We start from the raw sequence: 15525 nt of genomic DNA, 5'->3' as shown, positions 1-15525 counted from the left end.
GAACTGTTGAAGGCATGAACTTCTGAGTATAACAGGAAGTAGATATTGCAAGGTTTTTTCCTGTTGTTGTTGTTGTTTATTATTATTATTATTATTATTATTATTATTACTATTATTACTGATAAGTATATTTGTTCAGAATAAAGGATTTTAAAACTTTGATTTTGGGTTCAGGTGATTAAAATTAAATCTCCTAACTGAATTTAATAGAATAGTGGTTTTACTAAATAAAAATGTATTGCCTCCTAGTTAATGCTAAGAAGAACAAACCTTTTTTTAAGATGAAAAAGACCATAATATTTTTGCTGGTTTTTTATCTATTTTTTTTCCAATATATTTGAATATTATATTTAATATTATAATACAAATATATCTTATTCATTATATATGTTATACACGTATATACACATATATATTAATACAATATATCCTTATATTTGTTCTGGCTTATATGTGACTGTGGCATAACAGTTTGCAGGCTCCATCTGGGTTGTTTTGGTTTGTTTGTTTGTTGGGTTTTTTTTTCCTATGGATGACTTCTGACTTCTGAGAGGGAAGAGAAACAAAGTTCTGTTTAGTAAATCTTGATTTGTTGGTAGCTTCTGTACTCATATGTGCATTTTTATGAGGCAAAAATTTTCCATCACAACTATTCCCACAGATGATTTTTTAAAGTAAGTTTTAGTAGTAATAATCTAAAATATATTTTAAATGTGCTATTTTGAGAAATCTCAATGCACTTTACATATAATTTGTAAGTTATTACCTGCTGCCTGTGGTCTTATGAATGGCTCCCAGGCACTTCTCTGGCTGGAAACAAAGGGAAGAAAAATTTATCTTTTGAACAGATAAAACTAAAGTGTTAATATTTTGTGAGACACTTCTTAATTTTAATGTACATCTAAATCATAATGATGAGTAATCTATTTAAATAGATCATCTGCATATATAGAAATCTATACAAGGAAACTGCATGCCTCAAGGTAAAAAATTATTTCTAACATGAATCAGCAAATAATGCAGAAAGGCAAGGAAACTAAGCAAGAAGCATAATATACCCAGAAACAAATGTGAGACCCAGAGAGTCTGGATTTCATCCCTGATATAACTTAGACATCATACAACATTTAACCGTAAACAAAAATCCTATTGAATCACATTTGAACTTATAAGAAAGAATAATTCATCATGTTGTATAAATCTTTTCAGACATGGAATGCCAGAATTGTAAGAGAATGCTGTCTTGGACTTCATAGGGATTGAGGGGAGACTACAGTGCTTTGGAAACAAGAAGTAGGATAATGCTAGATGTCTAAAAATTTACTTCTTCAGTTCAAAATGCCATAAAGAGTTTCTTTTTGAGCTCCTGTACAACCACAAGAGACTGAGGTTCTTTCTTCTCTTCAGCAAAACCCACTGTTCTGAACTGAGTACTAGCAATGGAAAATATGTCCTTTCTGTCTATATCTAACGCACAGTAGTCTTGAAGTATTCTTCCATTGTTCTGATGAGGAATTGTTTTCAGCCAGGAGGTTTGGGATTCCATTATTACTATGGACTTGAAAGAAACATATGTTCAAAAAAATTGCAGCCAAAAGACACCTAATAAATTTTCTTCCACTGCAGTATTTTTTCTGTCTGATTTCTAAATTGTTTTTTGATTCTTCTTTAGGGATTTTGAATTTATTCTGTTGGGTTCCTATGAAACCTAGAAACAAAATTAGTTTAATTTTGTTTTTGTTTATGTAGCTTATGTTTCTGTTTATATACCTTTATGATACTCAAAGAAGAACACTATTGGAAGAGTCCAATTTTTGTAGTTTCAGTTGCATGTTTTCAGACTCCTGATGTACTGACTGATATGGAGATAATCTTTGACATCATCAGATAACTGAACAAATGGTTACTTTAATGTAACTGTTTTTCTAAGGTTGAAGAAATATTTTCCTTTCAAGGTACTTGGCTTTAAGCACTACATCAACTTCCACATATATTCACATTTTACTATTGTAATAAAAGAGGTTACATTTCCCTTTTTGAGGTTGAGAAATTATTGTCAGTATACTGAAAATACTGATATCAAAACAACATGAACTTCCTATCAGTATGACATAATTTTATGATATCCTAAATGATACTGGTTTGAATTTATATTAAGCACAAGGTGTAAAAATGCACATTTTGACTGAAGCTTCCTGTCAGTATGCTCTAGTATGGACTCAGAATTTTCAAAGACCATTTTGATGGCATTCTTTCAAAACCCTTTATAGACAAGATATTTTTCATCAAGCTGGATATCTGTGTGATGTACAGAACATCAAAAACTCATGTGACATGATTTAGCGATCGCTGTTTAATGACACTGTAGAACTGATTTTGTTCTACTGCCAGACCAGGTCAATGATTTGTAGGTGAAAGCCAAAGGAACTATTCTGAATCATCCAGGTTTTAATTATGAGTGTTTTCACAGCTTGTGGGAGCCATGCTGTCTTACTGTATTTAACATAAACAATGAGGAAATGCTTTTACAGGAAGGATTGAAATGAAATTTTAGTTCCAAAGACAGTCTTTGACTGAGTGCTTAGTACAACTTTGAGTGTAATCTAAGGTCAGAAACCTGAAAATTGCTACTTTTAGTGATGAGTAAGTGTCTTTCTTTCCTTTTCATATTAGATAGAAAATGGTCGGCTGTGGAACTCTATTGTGAAGACCTCAGAAGAAATACCAATTTTTCCAGTCAGCTTTTCATAATGTAAATATAATTTGAGCTTTCCCAAATGGGCAGCTAAACCATGAACAAGCAGAAAAACCCAATTTGGACTGTATTTCTGAAGCAGACTTCACCTTCTCTCTCGGGAACTTATTGAAGGATTACAGCTGAAAAAGACAAGAGAAAGAAAACCTTGAACAGGAATCTTATCCTACAATGAGAATTACAAGTACATCTTGTATCTGCCCAGTCCTAGTTTGTCTCTGTTTTGTACAGAGGTGTTATGGAGCTGCTCACCATGGCTCCATCAAGGTGACCAGAAACCAAACCAAGCACATAGAAGGCGAAACAGAAGTGCATCATCGTCCAAAGCGTGGATGGGTGTGGAATCAGTTCTTTGTTTTAGAAGAACACATGGGACCAGATCCTCAGTATGTAGGAAAGGTAAGGCTGTTGATCTCTTTTGGTTTGGTTTGTTTTTTCTGTTCCCTGAAATGTGGCACTGATAAGAGGCAGTTCATTTATCACCTTAGATGGCACCTCCTCTTTTAAGGGAAGACTCCTCTTGGATTGCTACATATATTTACAGTGAACTTGCCAGTTGCCTGTGAATACTGTGTTTATTATCAAAAGGATAAATAAAAGTATATAGGATCAAGATACTAAAATATGATAAAATAGGTTTTTTTCTGAGCTCAGCTAAACACAGTGTGTGCAGTTGATCCTGTTACATCAATTTCCAGAATCCTAAATGCATGGGGTCCCTGCTAATGGCTTTTCCAGACTATTTCAGAATTATATTCAGTTCTGCTTCAGGGAATATTACAAATGCAGACTAAGCTCCATAGCTTTCATTCCACTGAGTGTAGGGTGGAAAAGGTCTCCTCCAAAAGAAAATCTTCTGTGGCCTTTTTCATATGATGAGATACGAAGCGTGTTGCTTGTTAGAGTTCCTCAGAAGTCTGTGAGAACAAGCCCTGCATTTATGTTCTGATATATAGAGTGAGCTTCAGACATAATGTTCAGACTAGTGTAATTGAACTGAAGCCTGGCCAGCTGAAGTCTGATTCATCATGTGTAATGTTGTCTGTAGAGCTTAGGTGTTAACTTGCATTAAATAACACACAACTCTCTATATAACTTTAACCCATGATACATGACAGAGGAAGTTTTGCTCTCCTTGAAGACTGTCTTGCTGCATTATGATAGAATTTTTCTATTAGATAATCTATATGAGTCTTAATTTTCTTAATGAAATCAGATAAATACATAGAATATGAGGGCAATGGGGAAGAAGGCATGGAAAAAAAGAATTATTTCATTTTAGTTTCCCTTGAAATTAGAAATTCTGAAAATTGTATTGTAGAAAGTGATGCAAGGGAACCAGTAGCCTCTGAAATCACAGATGTCTGGTAGTGAAGGCTTCCAAATTTGAACAGTATATTCTGAAGTAAAAACAGGAAGTGGAACAAATTTATTTAAGAGACTGTTAACACAAAGGCTGAAAAAATACTGTGTTATGCCAAACTTAGTAAACTACTAAGTATTTCAGAATGCCTAAAATTATTGGGATATGTGAAGGAAATGTAAACTGAGAAAGGACCTTTCCAAATGGAGGTAATGATTTGCATTGAAAGAGAAGCTTTTAAAAGGGATAAGGGGATGAGGAGATATGCCTTCAGACTGCTTTACACGGATTAACATTTTCATAAATGATTCTGGAATAGAAAAAAATTTGCAAAAATTTTGTTGATGCAAAGCTATGCAGGAGAATCAAAACATTGTATGGAAAGAGCTAGATATTATGAATATGGTTTGGATATAGAAATAGGGAGTAAACCTTGGGAATACAGAACAATGTAATGAATTTCTGTTATACACTAGTGATTTATTGTAATTGAGAGCTGAAGAGAAAGAGCTGGTTACCAGATCTAGTGTCGTGCCTTAAAGAAGGTGAATGTGATAGAAAGCTGCAAAAACTGATATATAAAGAACAGGGATAAAGGGCACTGAAGCCATTGTGGAAAATAATGTTGACCTATTTGCTATTCTGGTTACTTTTAGCCAAGAAAAATGGATTTATATGTGAAGCTGTACAGAAAGAATTGAACATTATGGCTGGGATAGTAATGGACAATAAAATATGTTTGTTTAATTATTTCCACAAATAATAGAAGAGGGCATATAATAGTCAATAAATACACCTCTGAATAAAGCACAATGAAAAATAAAAGCTATTTAGGTTGATTGCAATTTTACTTGAAAAAATAAGGTTTTGTGACTGTGAGTTAATTTAGAATTAACATTTAGTAAATTTAGAGTGAAAACAAGAATAAGTCAGATTCTGAAAGAGGCTACTAACAGGAAGAGAAAATATAAAATCTCAAGGTGTTTCAAAGTACAGCATATTTGTCTTTATGAAAGCATTTATAGACATGACTGCATGCCAGAACAGAAGCCTAGATTCAGTGAGCTAAAGCATGGTCCCTTTCAATTTTATGTTCTTATGATCCTATTATATATTTGCTTTCATCCTCTGACCACTCTATTAATGTCACATTTACAGAGATCAATGAATAGAATTTCTTTCAATCCTTTGTGGTCAAAATGTGACTGCATGCCTTGTCTGAGGACATTTCTCCCTCTGTACTTACCAGTTTTTCTCCCATTTTCCTCAAATAATTCCCTCTGGTGATCATAATTTTCTACTGTGAGTACTTCACAACATTAGTAAACTTGTCTTTGCAAAAGCTTTGTGGAACTTGAAAGCAACTGTACTCTATTTTTCATTTGGTTTGATTATTCTGATGACCTGATTTGAAGAAAAGATCAATTATATTAGCTCAGGCATAGACTTCTAAAAAAAAAAAAAAAAAAAAAAAGCCAGGGGGAAAGCCTGAACTGAGACTGTCATAATATCAGTAATTAGCAAAATTTCAGTAGTGGTCATTTAACACAAAAATCAGACATTTTAGAAAAATAGATTTTTTTACTAATGTTGCATTAAATTGTACACACCTCATCAAGGTCTCATTTTACATGCCTTTAATTTGACAAGTAATTTTCACACAAAGTCCCTCAGTGATAAAGGAAGTCAGTGCCCATCAATTCCAGGCTTCTGTTGGGTGGCAGCATCCTGTCAATTCTGTCAATTATTAATTCTGTAGACTACTCTGCTTCACTGGTGAGAGTTCTGCCATTTCAGATCTGTCCTTTCACATATTTCACACCCAATTTGGGAGTAACATCACAGAAAGCAGAGTCATTATGTACAATGGTGTTATAATGCTCACAGTCATTGTCATGGAAATGCACAGTGAGGACAAGAATAGAGTGGCCTGCAAAGAAAATTGTAAGCTTTCTCATTCTTACTGTGAAATGACTGTCAAGAGGATGGATTAATTCACTGCCATCATCATAACAACAGTGTTAGGACAACAAAATATCATTATGTTTTAATATCAAGCATCCTTCCATTCCTCAGTTATTTTTCCTTTTCTCTAAGAAAGTGTCATTTGGAGAATTCTGTATATAATTAATCCCTTTTAACCATACTCACAAGGTTTTCTACGAACATGGAGAGACACAGGTCCTGGAAAGATTAGCTTATTGTAGAAATGGAAAATGATCCTTTTGTAGACATTGTCTGCAGTTCTCAGATTATTGGGTTCCCTGCTGTTGCGTGTGGGATAAGTCTTCAGTGTTTCAAAGTATGTTTCGCTGATGAAAGAACCCAAAAAAATAGTTTTGTATTTCAAAAGATATCTTTAAAGTGTTTAAAATCACAATGACTTCTTTCTCCAAAATTATTGATTATTTGTGGATGGTTTCTGGAAAACTTCTAAATGATCAGTGGTATCTGTAAGTGTTAGTTACAGAGAGTCTATTCACCTGCAGGTGCAAGTATGTGTGCCTGTGTCTGTGTGGGTGTGTTTGCAATGCAGAATCTGTGGAAATTTGAGTAAGGAAAATAAAATATCATTGTCTCAGATAAGTAACTTGAATGCACAGACTGAGCTTTCAGTTATATGAGACTTCTTGTCTTTTGTGTGTTGCTGATGTAAATTTCGAATGAAATAATAGCCATGAGTGCAGAAAGGGGCAGGGTTAGTGAATGCACTAGGATCTGATGATGAGTCAGCTACCTACTGCACCAGCTCAGAGGAATGAAGATTTTCCTGCAGAAATCTACAAAAACTTGGGCTGTAGTACTGCAAGTTTTTACATTTCTCAGTTGTCATAGCTGACATTGTTTACATTTCTCTTGCATTTTCTGCATATCTCCAGGTTAGATAACTCATGTCTCAACATTTGGAAAAATAGCAAATAAAGAATTTTAGGAAATAAGTGAAGAAGACTACGTGCTTCAGTCCATTACATCCTTTATTATGAACGTTCACACCTCTGTCTCCAGAGAGTCTGCTCCTTCTTAAAAGGACATTTCTAAAAAACAGTTGTACTGGAAGCAAGTCATAACTACATATTTGCTGTGATTTTTCTTTGGAGAGGGAAGTAAATAAGCAGTGATAAAATGAAGGTCACCATGGATTTGGGGCTGAGTAAGTCATGCTATTAAGACTGAATAACAGAGGAATGTGATGCACAAGACTGAAAATTTATAAGTGAACCCTTTGGATCTCTGAAATACCAAACCTAGATCTCTTAATCCACTTCAGATGACTTCTGAAAAGTAAATACGAATGACTGTTCAGGTATTCAGATCTGCATTGGTTTTCAACTGCTTTTTTCTTCCCTAGTTTGGGGGATGGCACTTCACTTAGTTCTTACATGTTTACCTGTAATGCAAAAACAGTTACAGATTCGTGTTGATGTAGGAGATAAGGATGTATGGAACCATTGGAAATGAGTGTGAATATAGGAAACAGGAGAAGAAAGTATCAATTTTTAATGTGTCTTGAAATGTTTGTACTGAAAGTTAGATTAGGAAAAGAATCCCAAGTGTTATATTGGATTTACAAGATAGCAATTCTTTTAATTCATCATTTCATTCTTGAAAACATAAATACAGCTTAACAGACTTGTCATTCAAAATTATTTTTTCAAAGTAATATGTGACATGTTATTGCAATAAGTTAGTTCTAATACAAGACAGTGAATCTAATCTTCCCTGACCAGATCAAGAGAATTTCCCATCTCTGATTTAATGACAGTAAGGGGACATCATATATGTTTTAGAATAAGTGCCAAGGAAAAGAACAAAATTGGAGTTTAACAATTAAAATTTTTATTTGATTTTAGAGGTTTACATAAAATAAAATATATCAGATGTTCCAGCATTTTTAGCACAAACAAGTAGTTACAAAATGTATTTTGATAAAAAGGAGTTTTATTTCATACGAAATTGTAAAGAAATTTTAGATGACATAGTCTAAATATTTTGCACATGATTTGTTAGCCATTTCTCTGCATGAAGATAGACAAGTGTCATCAGCAAGAAAAACAACTTCTCAAAATAACAAGCATCTCACTTTCTACCTTTTAGATTTCTAGTTTCACAAATAATGTATTTATATAAATTAATTTTCCTCTATACCTAGGGAAAATGTAGTAGCAAGAACAACATGAACAGTAAACCTTATGTCAGTATAGCACAGCATTATATGGCCCTATATCACATTAGCTGTCTCCTTTTCTACTGAATTTTTTACAAAAAGCTAACTCAATATTCTTTCCAAACCCAAACTTTCCCAAATAAAAAGGCATGCATATGTACTTGTTTTGTCCTGAATTCTCTTGCATAGACAACTTTGCTGCCTCCTACTTTCATTTGAGAAATGTTAATGGCTTCACATTTAAAAGTTAAAGGCATACTACTTGAATTCTACAAGTTGTAAAATGCTGTGGACCTTTTTTTTTTTTTTTTTTTTTTTTTTTTTGTGGAATTTCTAAATATTCAAAGGCCATTTGGGGGAAAATCAGATTCAAGAGGAGACCTTTCATCAGCCAGATCAGTCTGACTTTATTCCAGTGTGTCCACCTATATCTGAGGTTTCCTGAAGCATGGCACTGACAGGGGCATTTTGACTTGATAACCAAAGAAACAGAACAGCATGAACATATTGAAGTTCAGTCCTAGTCCAAAGACACAGGATAAAGTGTTTACCTTGTTTAACTTCCTTTAAGTCGATATGAAATTGCACCAAAAAGAAACTGGCTCTTTTATGTCAAAACAGCTACATTAAAACTAATATGTCAAAGTAATAACTGTTTTTGTAAGGAAGCTTTATAGAGTCTGTCAGTTCTATATTGCAAAACATCAGCTCTCTATGTGAGACTGTTATTTAAATTAATGGTTCAAAATAATTTTGTCAAGGTGATCTAATCTTCCCTGAAGTTATTATGGACTGAAGAACTTTTTTTTTTTTTCTTCCTTTTTTTTTTCTTCCTTTTTTTTTTCTTTTTTTTTTCCTAATATATGTTTTACTTCTTATTCTTTAATGGATTTGCCACACCAGCAGCCAAGTTCCATGACTTTTACCTCTTCTTTACACTGAACGACAGCTGATGAAACCAACATCTTTTGTGTGGAACTGCTATTTCTCACTTAAATGGTTTAGCAGCAATTTTTTTGAGAGAAAATCCAGCCTTGTTCCTACCTAGCCTTGTTCCCGCCTTTCTTTTTTTTCTTACTTTGGTCACGAATTGGTTTCGGAGTGCTGCCGCCGGGGCTGTGCCGGCGCTGCCCGGGCCGGCCCCAGGCGGTGCCGGCGGCTGCAGCGGCCCCAGCGCAGGGCACGGCTGAGCCCCTCAGCCCCGGGGAAAGCCTGGGCAAGGGAGGGCAAAACGCTGCCCGGCTGAGCCAGGGGAAGAGAGCGAGAAACAGCCCTGCAAGCCCCGAGGGGACAGCGGGAGCAGGGACGGGGCAGGAGAGAGCCGGCAGGGATGGCCCTGCGGCCTGGCAGAGAGCCCGGCCCGGCTGCGCTTTCCCTGCGGCCCCTGCAGTGGGCTCACGTTGGAACAGGGATAATGTGAGGAGGGAGGAGGCAGAGGGGAGCTGCTGTGGGCTGCCCGCAGACCCCCATTCCCCATCTGCCTGTGCCCCCAGGGGATAAGAGAGAGACCAGTCAGGACTGAACGTGAACTTGGGAAAAAATTGGGTGTGGGGAGTTGTTTCTAATTTTTTCTTTTTTTCCCTCAACATCCAACTCTGTTTTAATTGCCAGGAAATTTAATTCAATTTCCTCATGTTAAATGTGTTATAGGTACTAGTCAGTGACCTTTCCGTTTTCTCCCAACCTATGAACTTTGCTTCATCTCATTTTCTCCCTCTATGATCTCAGGAAGGAAGACTGAGAGAGCACTGGGTTGGTGATATAGGAGCCAGCCAAGACTGACTCACCATGAAGTTGATATGGTACAACATACCTGCTGTGTAATTGCATCTTTAGCTCATGCCATACTCTGAATGCACAGCCTCTTAACCTCTGACAGTCTTTATATGAACTCTGTGTAAAATGGCCATATAATTGGTATATGTTTAAAAAAGAAAAGACTTTAAAAAAAAAAAAACCAAAACCAGAAAAACAAACAAATAAATAAAAACATTAAAAAGAGGTGTTACAGCAATTACATCCATCAGATGTAGCAATAAGGAAACAAAGATAATTCTGCATATTTTTATACTAATCAGGATCTTAGTTTGAAAACTTTGTTTTCAAAGGATATTTACAATCTAATTGTAAATCAATAGATAATGAAGCTAAAAATATGCTGATAAACTCTAGTGTGAATTAGCACGTCAGTTAGTTCTCAAGTATCTTCTTGACATTATTTTAAGAGAGGTGCTCCTTCATGTTCATTGTGTGTGTAACTTTCAACACCCACATGCCTTGTTGTCTTTTAAAAGATTTTGCTACATCAGTTTGCTCTTCAGTATAGTTTATGAACACATTCAGAATATATTTGTAAAATTACATATTGTCTGGATGTGGCTTGTTTAAACACTGACAGGAACACTTTTGTTGAATGATTCAAACTATAGTCTAAATAATTTTGTTTTCTGTATAACAAGCTACCAAAGTTCAAAAAGGTGAAGTAAATTGAACATCAAAATTAGGTCTCTTTTCATCTAGACCTATGTCACAAATGAAACCATGCAGAACATGCTTTTCTGGCCTGCTTTTCTAAGGTGAAGATGCTGTAACAGAATAGGAATTTTAGGTCTAGTAGTTTATTAATTAATCTCAAAATGTCTGAGAAGAAGGTGAATATGAGACTGCAATGTTTCTAGACTCAGTGGAGGTAGCCAAGGGTGATTTGTATACCATATTCTGTACATCTGTAAAGATAATTACTCAGATTTGTTGATTTTGAATGTGGTGCCTTCTCAGTAATTGCTTCTCTGCCTTAGAAGTTACACTGGCTAGATGTTATCCTTCAAATCTCATAGAAAATTTGTGTCTAATGCCCAAATTGTAATTTCTTTTTTTCTAGAACACATGCACATTTTTAAATGGCAATAAAAATGTATGAGACAATAAGAAGCAAAGCAGGAGAACTAAGGTTTCAATCTAGAAGTTCTCTGTCATTTCTAATCATATAACACACAATCTCTGAAACTAAAATCACAGTGATGAATATTGAGATCAAGTGTCTCTGTAAATGTTTAATTTCTAAAATGAACTAGGTTTTTCTCCTTATTGTAGTGGAAAACTCCAGCCCATAAAAACATGAAAGCACTATTTCAGAATGGGTTTTTTAATTTTTTTTCTACCTAGCTGGATTAGCTCTGGTTGGTTCTTGGCAAGCAGTTAGTTCTCATTTAAATAATTATTCCCTCAAGTTTATAATCTGCAATTTAGACATATTTTAAATAACAATAAGAAGAGCACAAGCATCTTTGTTTGGAAATAAAGTGCAGAGGTGAGGTCTACATTCAGATTATGCACAATCTGTAAACAATAGTTTACAGTCAAGAACCTGAGCAGTGATCAATCTTTACATCCGAGATTAGAGCAGAATAATTTTAAGTCATCTTTGTATTTCTGTGATCTTGGGTCCATTTGCTAAAAAGTCTGTTCTCTCCAGAATTTTACTGTCGTTTGCTAAGACAGGTTGCCTGTATGGAGCTATTCAAGACAGGACATAGAACAGTTACAGAAGTGTCTCTCTGCAACGAGTTGCTATTAAAGGCCTTGGGGAAAAAACTCAGCAGAAGAGCTTTTCCTAAGTCTGTTACTGAGGAATAGTGGTGTAGCTGTCCTATATTTAAACATTTGTATCAGGTCTTCATTTTAGCTCTTCTAATATTTTAAAATTTTTCATCAGATTACAAACAAAAAAAATTCCAATCATCAGAGTTAATAGTCTGTATTCATAAACTAACACTTTGGATTTAAGTCAGGCTTAGTGTACAAATTTGTGTGGCATGAAATCATTGCATGTCCTTGTCTGTTTTGTTGTCCGATATGTGTAATCTTAACTGTTGCCAAAATGTGGGGCTTTTATTGTCTTCTTGTGAATTATAATAATGTATACTTAAGCTGTCAGTATAAAAAAAGAGAGCTTTTCAAAGTTTCATATGAAAGACATACTAATAATTACAGTTCTACTGAAGAGATCTTTTCATAATATTCAAAAGTCCCACTTGAAACATTCTTGTGATACTGATAAAAGAGGTGCTATCCAACAAACAAATATCCTCCATTACATTAAGAAAGCCTGTTCAGGTACTGGTTCCTGTATATGTTTGCAAAGCAAATAGAAATATTTATAGCTAATATAAATGTCCATTAAATATAAATGTCCATAGTAAAAAAACAGTTTGAAATGCATGGTCGATTTTTGCCTTTTTTTTTAGTAAGCTTTTTAATAGGTGTTTATTACCATATATATATATATGTATATATTACTACTTAGTATTAATTATAAATCTTAATTGTAAAACTCAATAGTGGCTTAAAGAAGTTTAATTCTGAATTTGGAAGTATTGCAGAAGCAATGTTTGCACACTCTAAATATATGAATACTTTCTCTCTGAATACTTTGAGTGAAATCATGGCAACATAATCAAGCAGCATCTAACATCTGTATGGATGTTTCAGATGTAATATTAAAACAGTGAGAACATCATCATTATCGCACTGACGGAAATAACAAAGTTGTTGATGATGTGTTGAGTGTTCAGATAGATTCCAAGACAGGAAAATTGCAGCAATGATGGCAGACTTCACTTACTCCCTGGAACACAGGTTGAATTTTACATTGAGCTTGAACCCTAATATCAAAAGGGTCTAAGCATAAAAAATGTCTGCCTCATAAGTTATCTAGTCATCAATCTAAAAAAGAGGGACTAAATCAAAACTTAAGAAATGCATGAAGCTAATGCAAAATACCCAGCAGAAAGACATGAAGGGTAAAGGAGGTTGGAATGACCAAATCATACAGTAGCGAGGGCAAATAAAGGCTCAGCCTCTAAGAAAAATCTGTTTCCGAATGAGAGAAATAGAAAGGATTGAGAAATGTTACATGTAAAGCAAAATAACCCTTTAAACCCTTTAAAGTGAGTTTGAGGCAAAAATGGCAATAAAAAATTCTTCCTTAGAAACATCAGGATCTGGAAGCCTACCAGAGGCTGCTGTAACAGAAGACACTTCTGGGACATAAAACATCTAAAGAAAACAAAACAAGACTGTTGCAGGAAAGCTAAATGAATGCTTTTTAATCTCTTTAGGAGACCTTGAACAGTTATTTTATGAGGAATGCATCAAAGGTGAGGTCTCAAGCGGAGACATTGTGGGAGAGACTCTGAAGAAAATCAACAAATGAACAGTAATTATCACACATACCTGCTGCGGTAATCCAGAAAAAAATACCTAACTAAATAACTTTGGTGTATAGATGTACAAAACTACTTTGGTACCTGAGTACCAAAGTGTGCAGTTATAGCAACACAGTAAACAAACAAAAAACAATCTCCAAAAAATCCAAAAACTTTAATGTGGGGAAAAGCAATACCACTTAGCATTTTAAACTATTTGTAGGAAGCAGGTAGGTGACAAATAACTAGGTGACAAATTTTATTGACTATATGAAGATGACAAGAAAAAGAGAAAGACTGACCATAATGAAGTCTAGCAGAAAGATCTTCCAAGAATGACTGAAATTCAGTACAGATAAGGGTAGAATGAGGCACATGAGCAGCAGCTGAGTTGAGTTGTTTAACAGTTACCACTCATTAAAAGCACTGTGAGGTTCTATGATCTCTAAGATAAAACTCCATCAGATAAGTGCTTGGAAACAATCCAATGAACAAACTGAATATTAGAAATCATTGGGAAGGGAAAAAACCCTACCAGAAACTCTTTAAAACCACAGTGCACCTGTACCTCAAATGCAAAGCATGGTCTTCATATTCTTATCTCTTTTCACAGCAAAAGAAATGTTTCAGAGAAGAGCTACCAAGCTGATTTAAAGTATAGGACAGTCTCTGTGTAAGAAGACACTAATTTGATTATTAGCCACATTATTTGATAAACTCCATGTTTTCAATTAACTATTCCATTTCTGGAATTTTTATAATCTTTTATAGCTGTTGTCTTTCTAGGTAAGGGATTTTTTTTATGGGAAAGGATTCCTTTGGAAATAGTGTAACAAACACCTGAATAGGGGAGGACTCTTCTGGCTGAAAAAAAAGTGAAGTGGGTTGGGTGGTGGCCTAGACAGTTTTAAGTAACATGAATCAGGAATGGTTTTTTTTTTACTTTCTTTCCCTTCCTTCCAACAAGCAATAGGAGTAATACAAAAAAAGCTGCCAAAACCACAAAACCCCCCAAAAAAACCAAAAAAAGACCAACTAAAAAAAAAGAAAGGTTGACAGCCTAAAAATAAAGGAAACAATGCAGCTGTTCATGTATGAAATTGGTGAAACTGCTGAGTATAGCATTATTTGATATTTAATGCCACATCAGTGCTCCTAATTAGTTTCTCAATAATGAATTGAGGTAATTCATCAGGTAAAAACTATGGCACATTGACAGAAAGACCATGCATTCAATAAATGAGATCAGTATGTCCACAAATACAAATAGCTCAGATAAATGTTAACAAAAATCACTTTTGCCTGTCATACACCTATATCACAAGGGTTTGTTGTGTTACTAAGCATTATTCCAAGCTTGCCTCTGTCAGAGAGTATGAGTGAAGAATTCAGAATTTCCAGTCCATACTCCCTTCTTAGAAAACCTTTCTTCTACATGTCTAAAAGACCACTAGCAAGTCTTGTGTTACATTTTACTTGGAAGAAATAGTTTCTCAATTTTCTGTCTACATTGCATGAAAACTTAGTGATGTGATTCTTTCCAAGAACAAGGAATGGATTTCATACTTAAAGAAAACTAACAATTTACTCCTTCAAAGTTTATTTAAATCATTAATCATAAGGAGCATGTAAAATTTTAATGCAGGTTGCAAGTAAAAGCTGAAACATGCAGTATATGGTAGTATTTCTTTAAATATTGACAACAGTTTATGGGGGGGAAAAATCCAACCCAAACCAAAAAAACTCTTCTGTCTCACAAGTGTCTAGTGATACTCAGTAGCTCCAGTTTAGTGCACTATTTAGGAATTAAATCGTAATGTTTTCTTGTTTGATTTGTTTCTTTCCAGTTTTGACTTTAGGGTGTAGATACCAGGTACTGTCAGAAAATCAGATCCCACTGAGAAACCTCTAAACCAGTGACACCCAGAGTTCACTTCCTCCTATATATTTGTTCAAGATAAAAACACTTTTAGGGGAAAATTCTGTAATTTGTTTTAGCTGTGGTCCCTTTCTTACTTATAGCTCAAGAGCTATT

The 15525-nt window shown here is 34.7% G+C and overlaps 1 protein-coding gene across 3 annotated transcripts in view; it reads left to right on the top strand.

Annotated features, from left to right (window-relative positions):
• Positions 1 to 2926: 2926 nt before the first annotated feature.
• Positions 2927 to 15525, top strand: part of CDH18 (cadherin 18) — a 159537-nt gene continuing 146938 nt past the window's right edge. For 2 of the 3 annotated variants that reach the window (XM_041475911.1, XM_041475910.1), the window contains exon 1: positions 2927 to 3154. In XM_041475911.1, coding sequence (XP_041331845.1) covers positions 2927 to 3154 — 228 coding nt within the window. The remainder of the gene's footprint in view (positions 3155 to 15525) is intronic. The other variant, XM_041475913.1, reaches the window with a different exon arrangement.

Source organism: Pyrgilauda ruficollis, unplaced genomic scaffold (genome assembly GCF_017590135.1).
Source record: "Pyrgilauda ruficollis isolate IOZ18807 unplaced genomic scaffold, ASM1759013v1 scaffold37, whole genome shotgun sequence".
Lineage (NCBI taxonomy): Eukaryota > Metazoa > Chordata > Aves > Passeriformes > Passeridae > Pyrgilauda > Pyrgilauda ruficollis.
The sequence above is the reverse complement of the archived record's forward strand: the minus strand, read 5'-3'. Positions and strand labels throughout refer to the sequence as shown.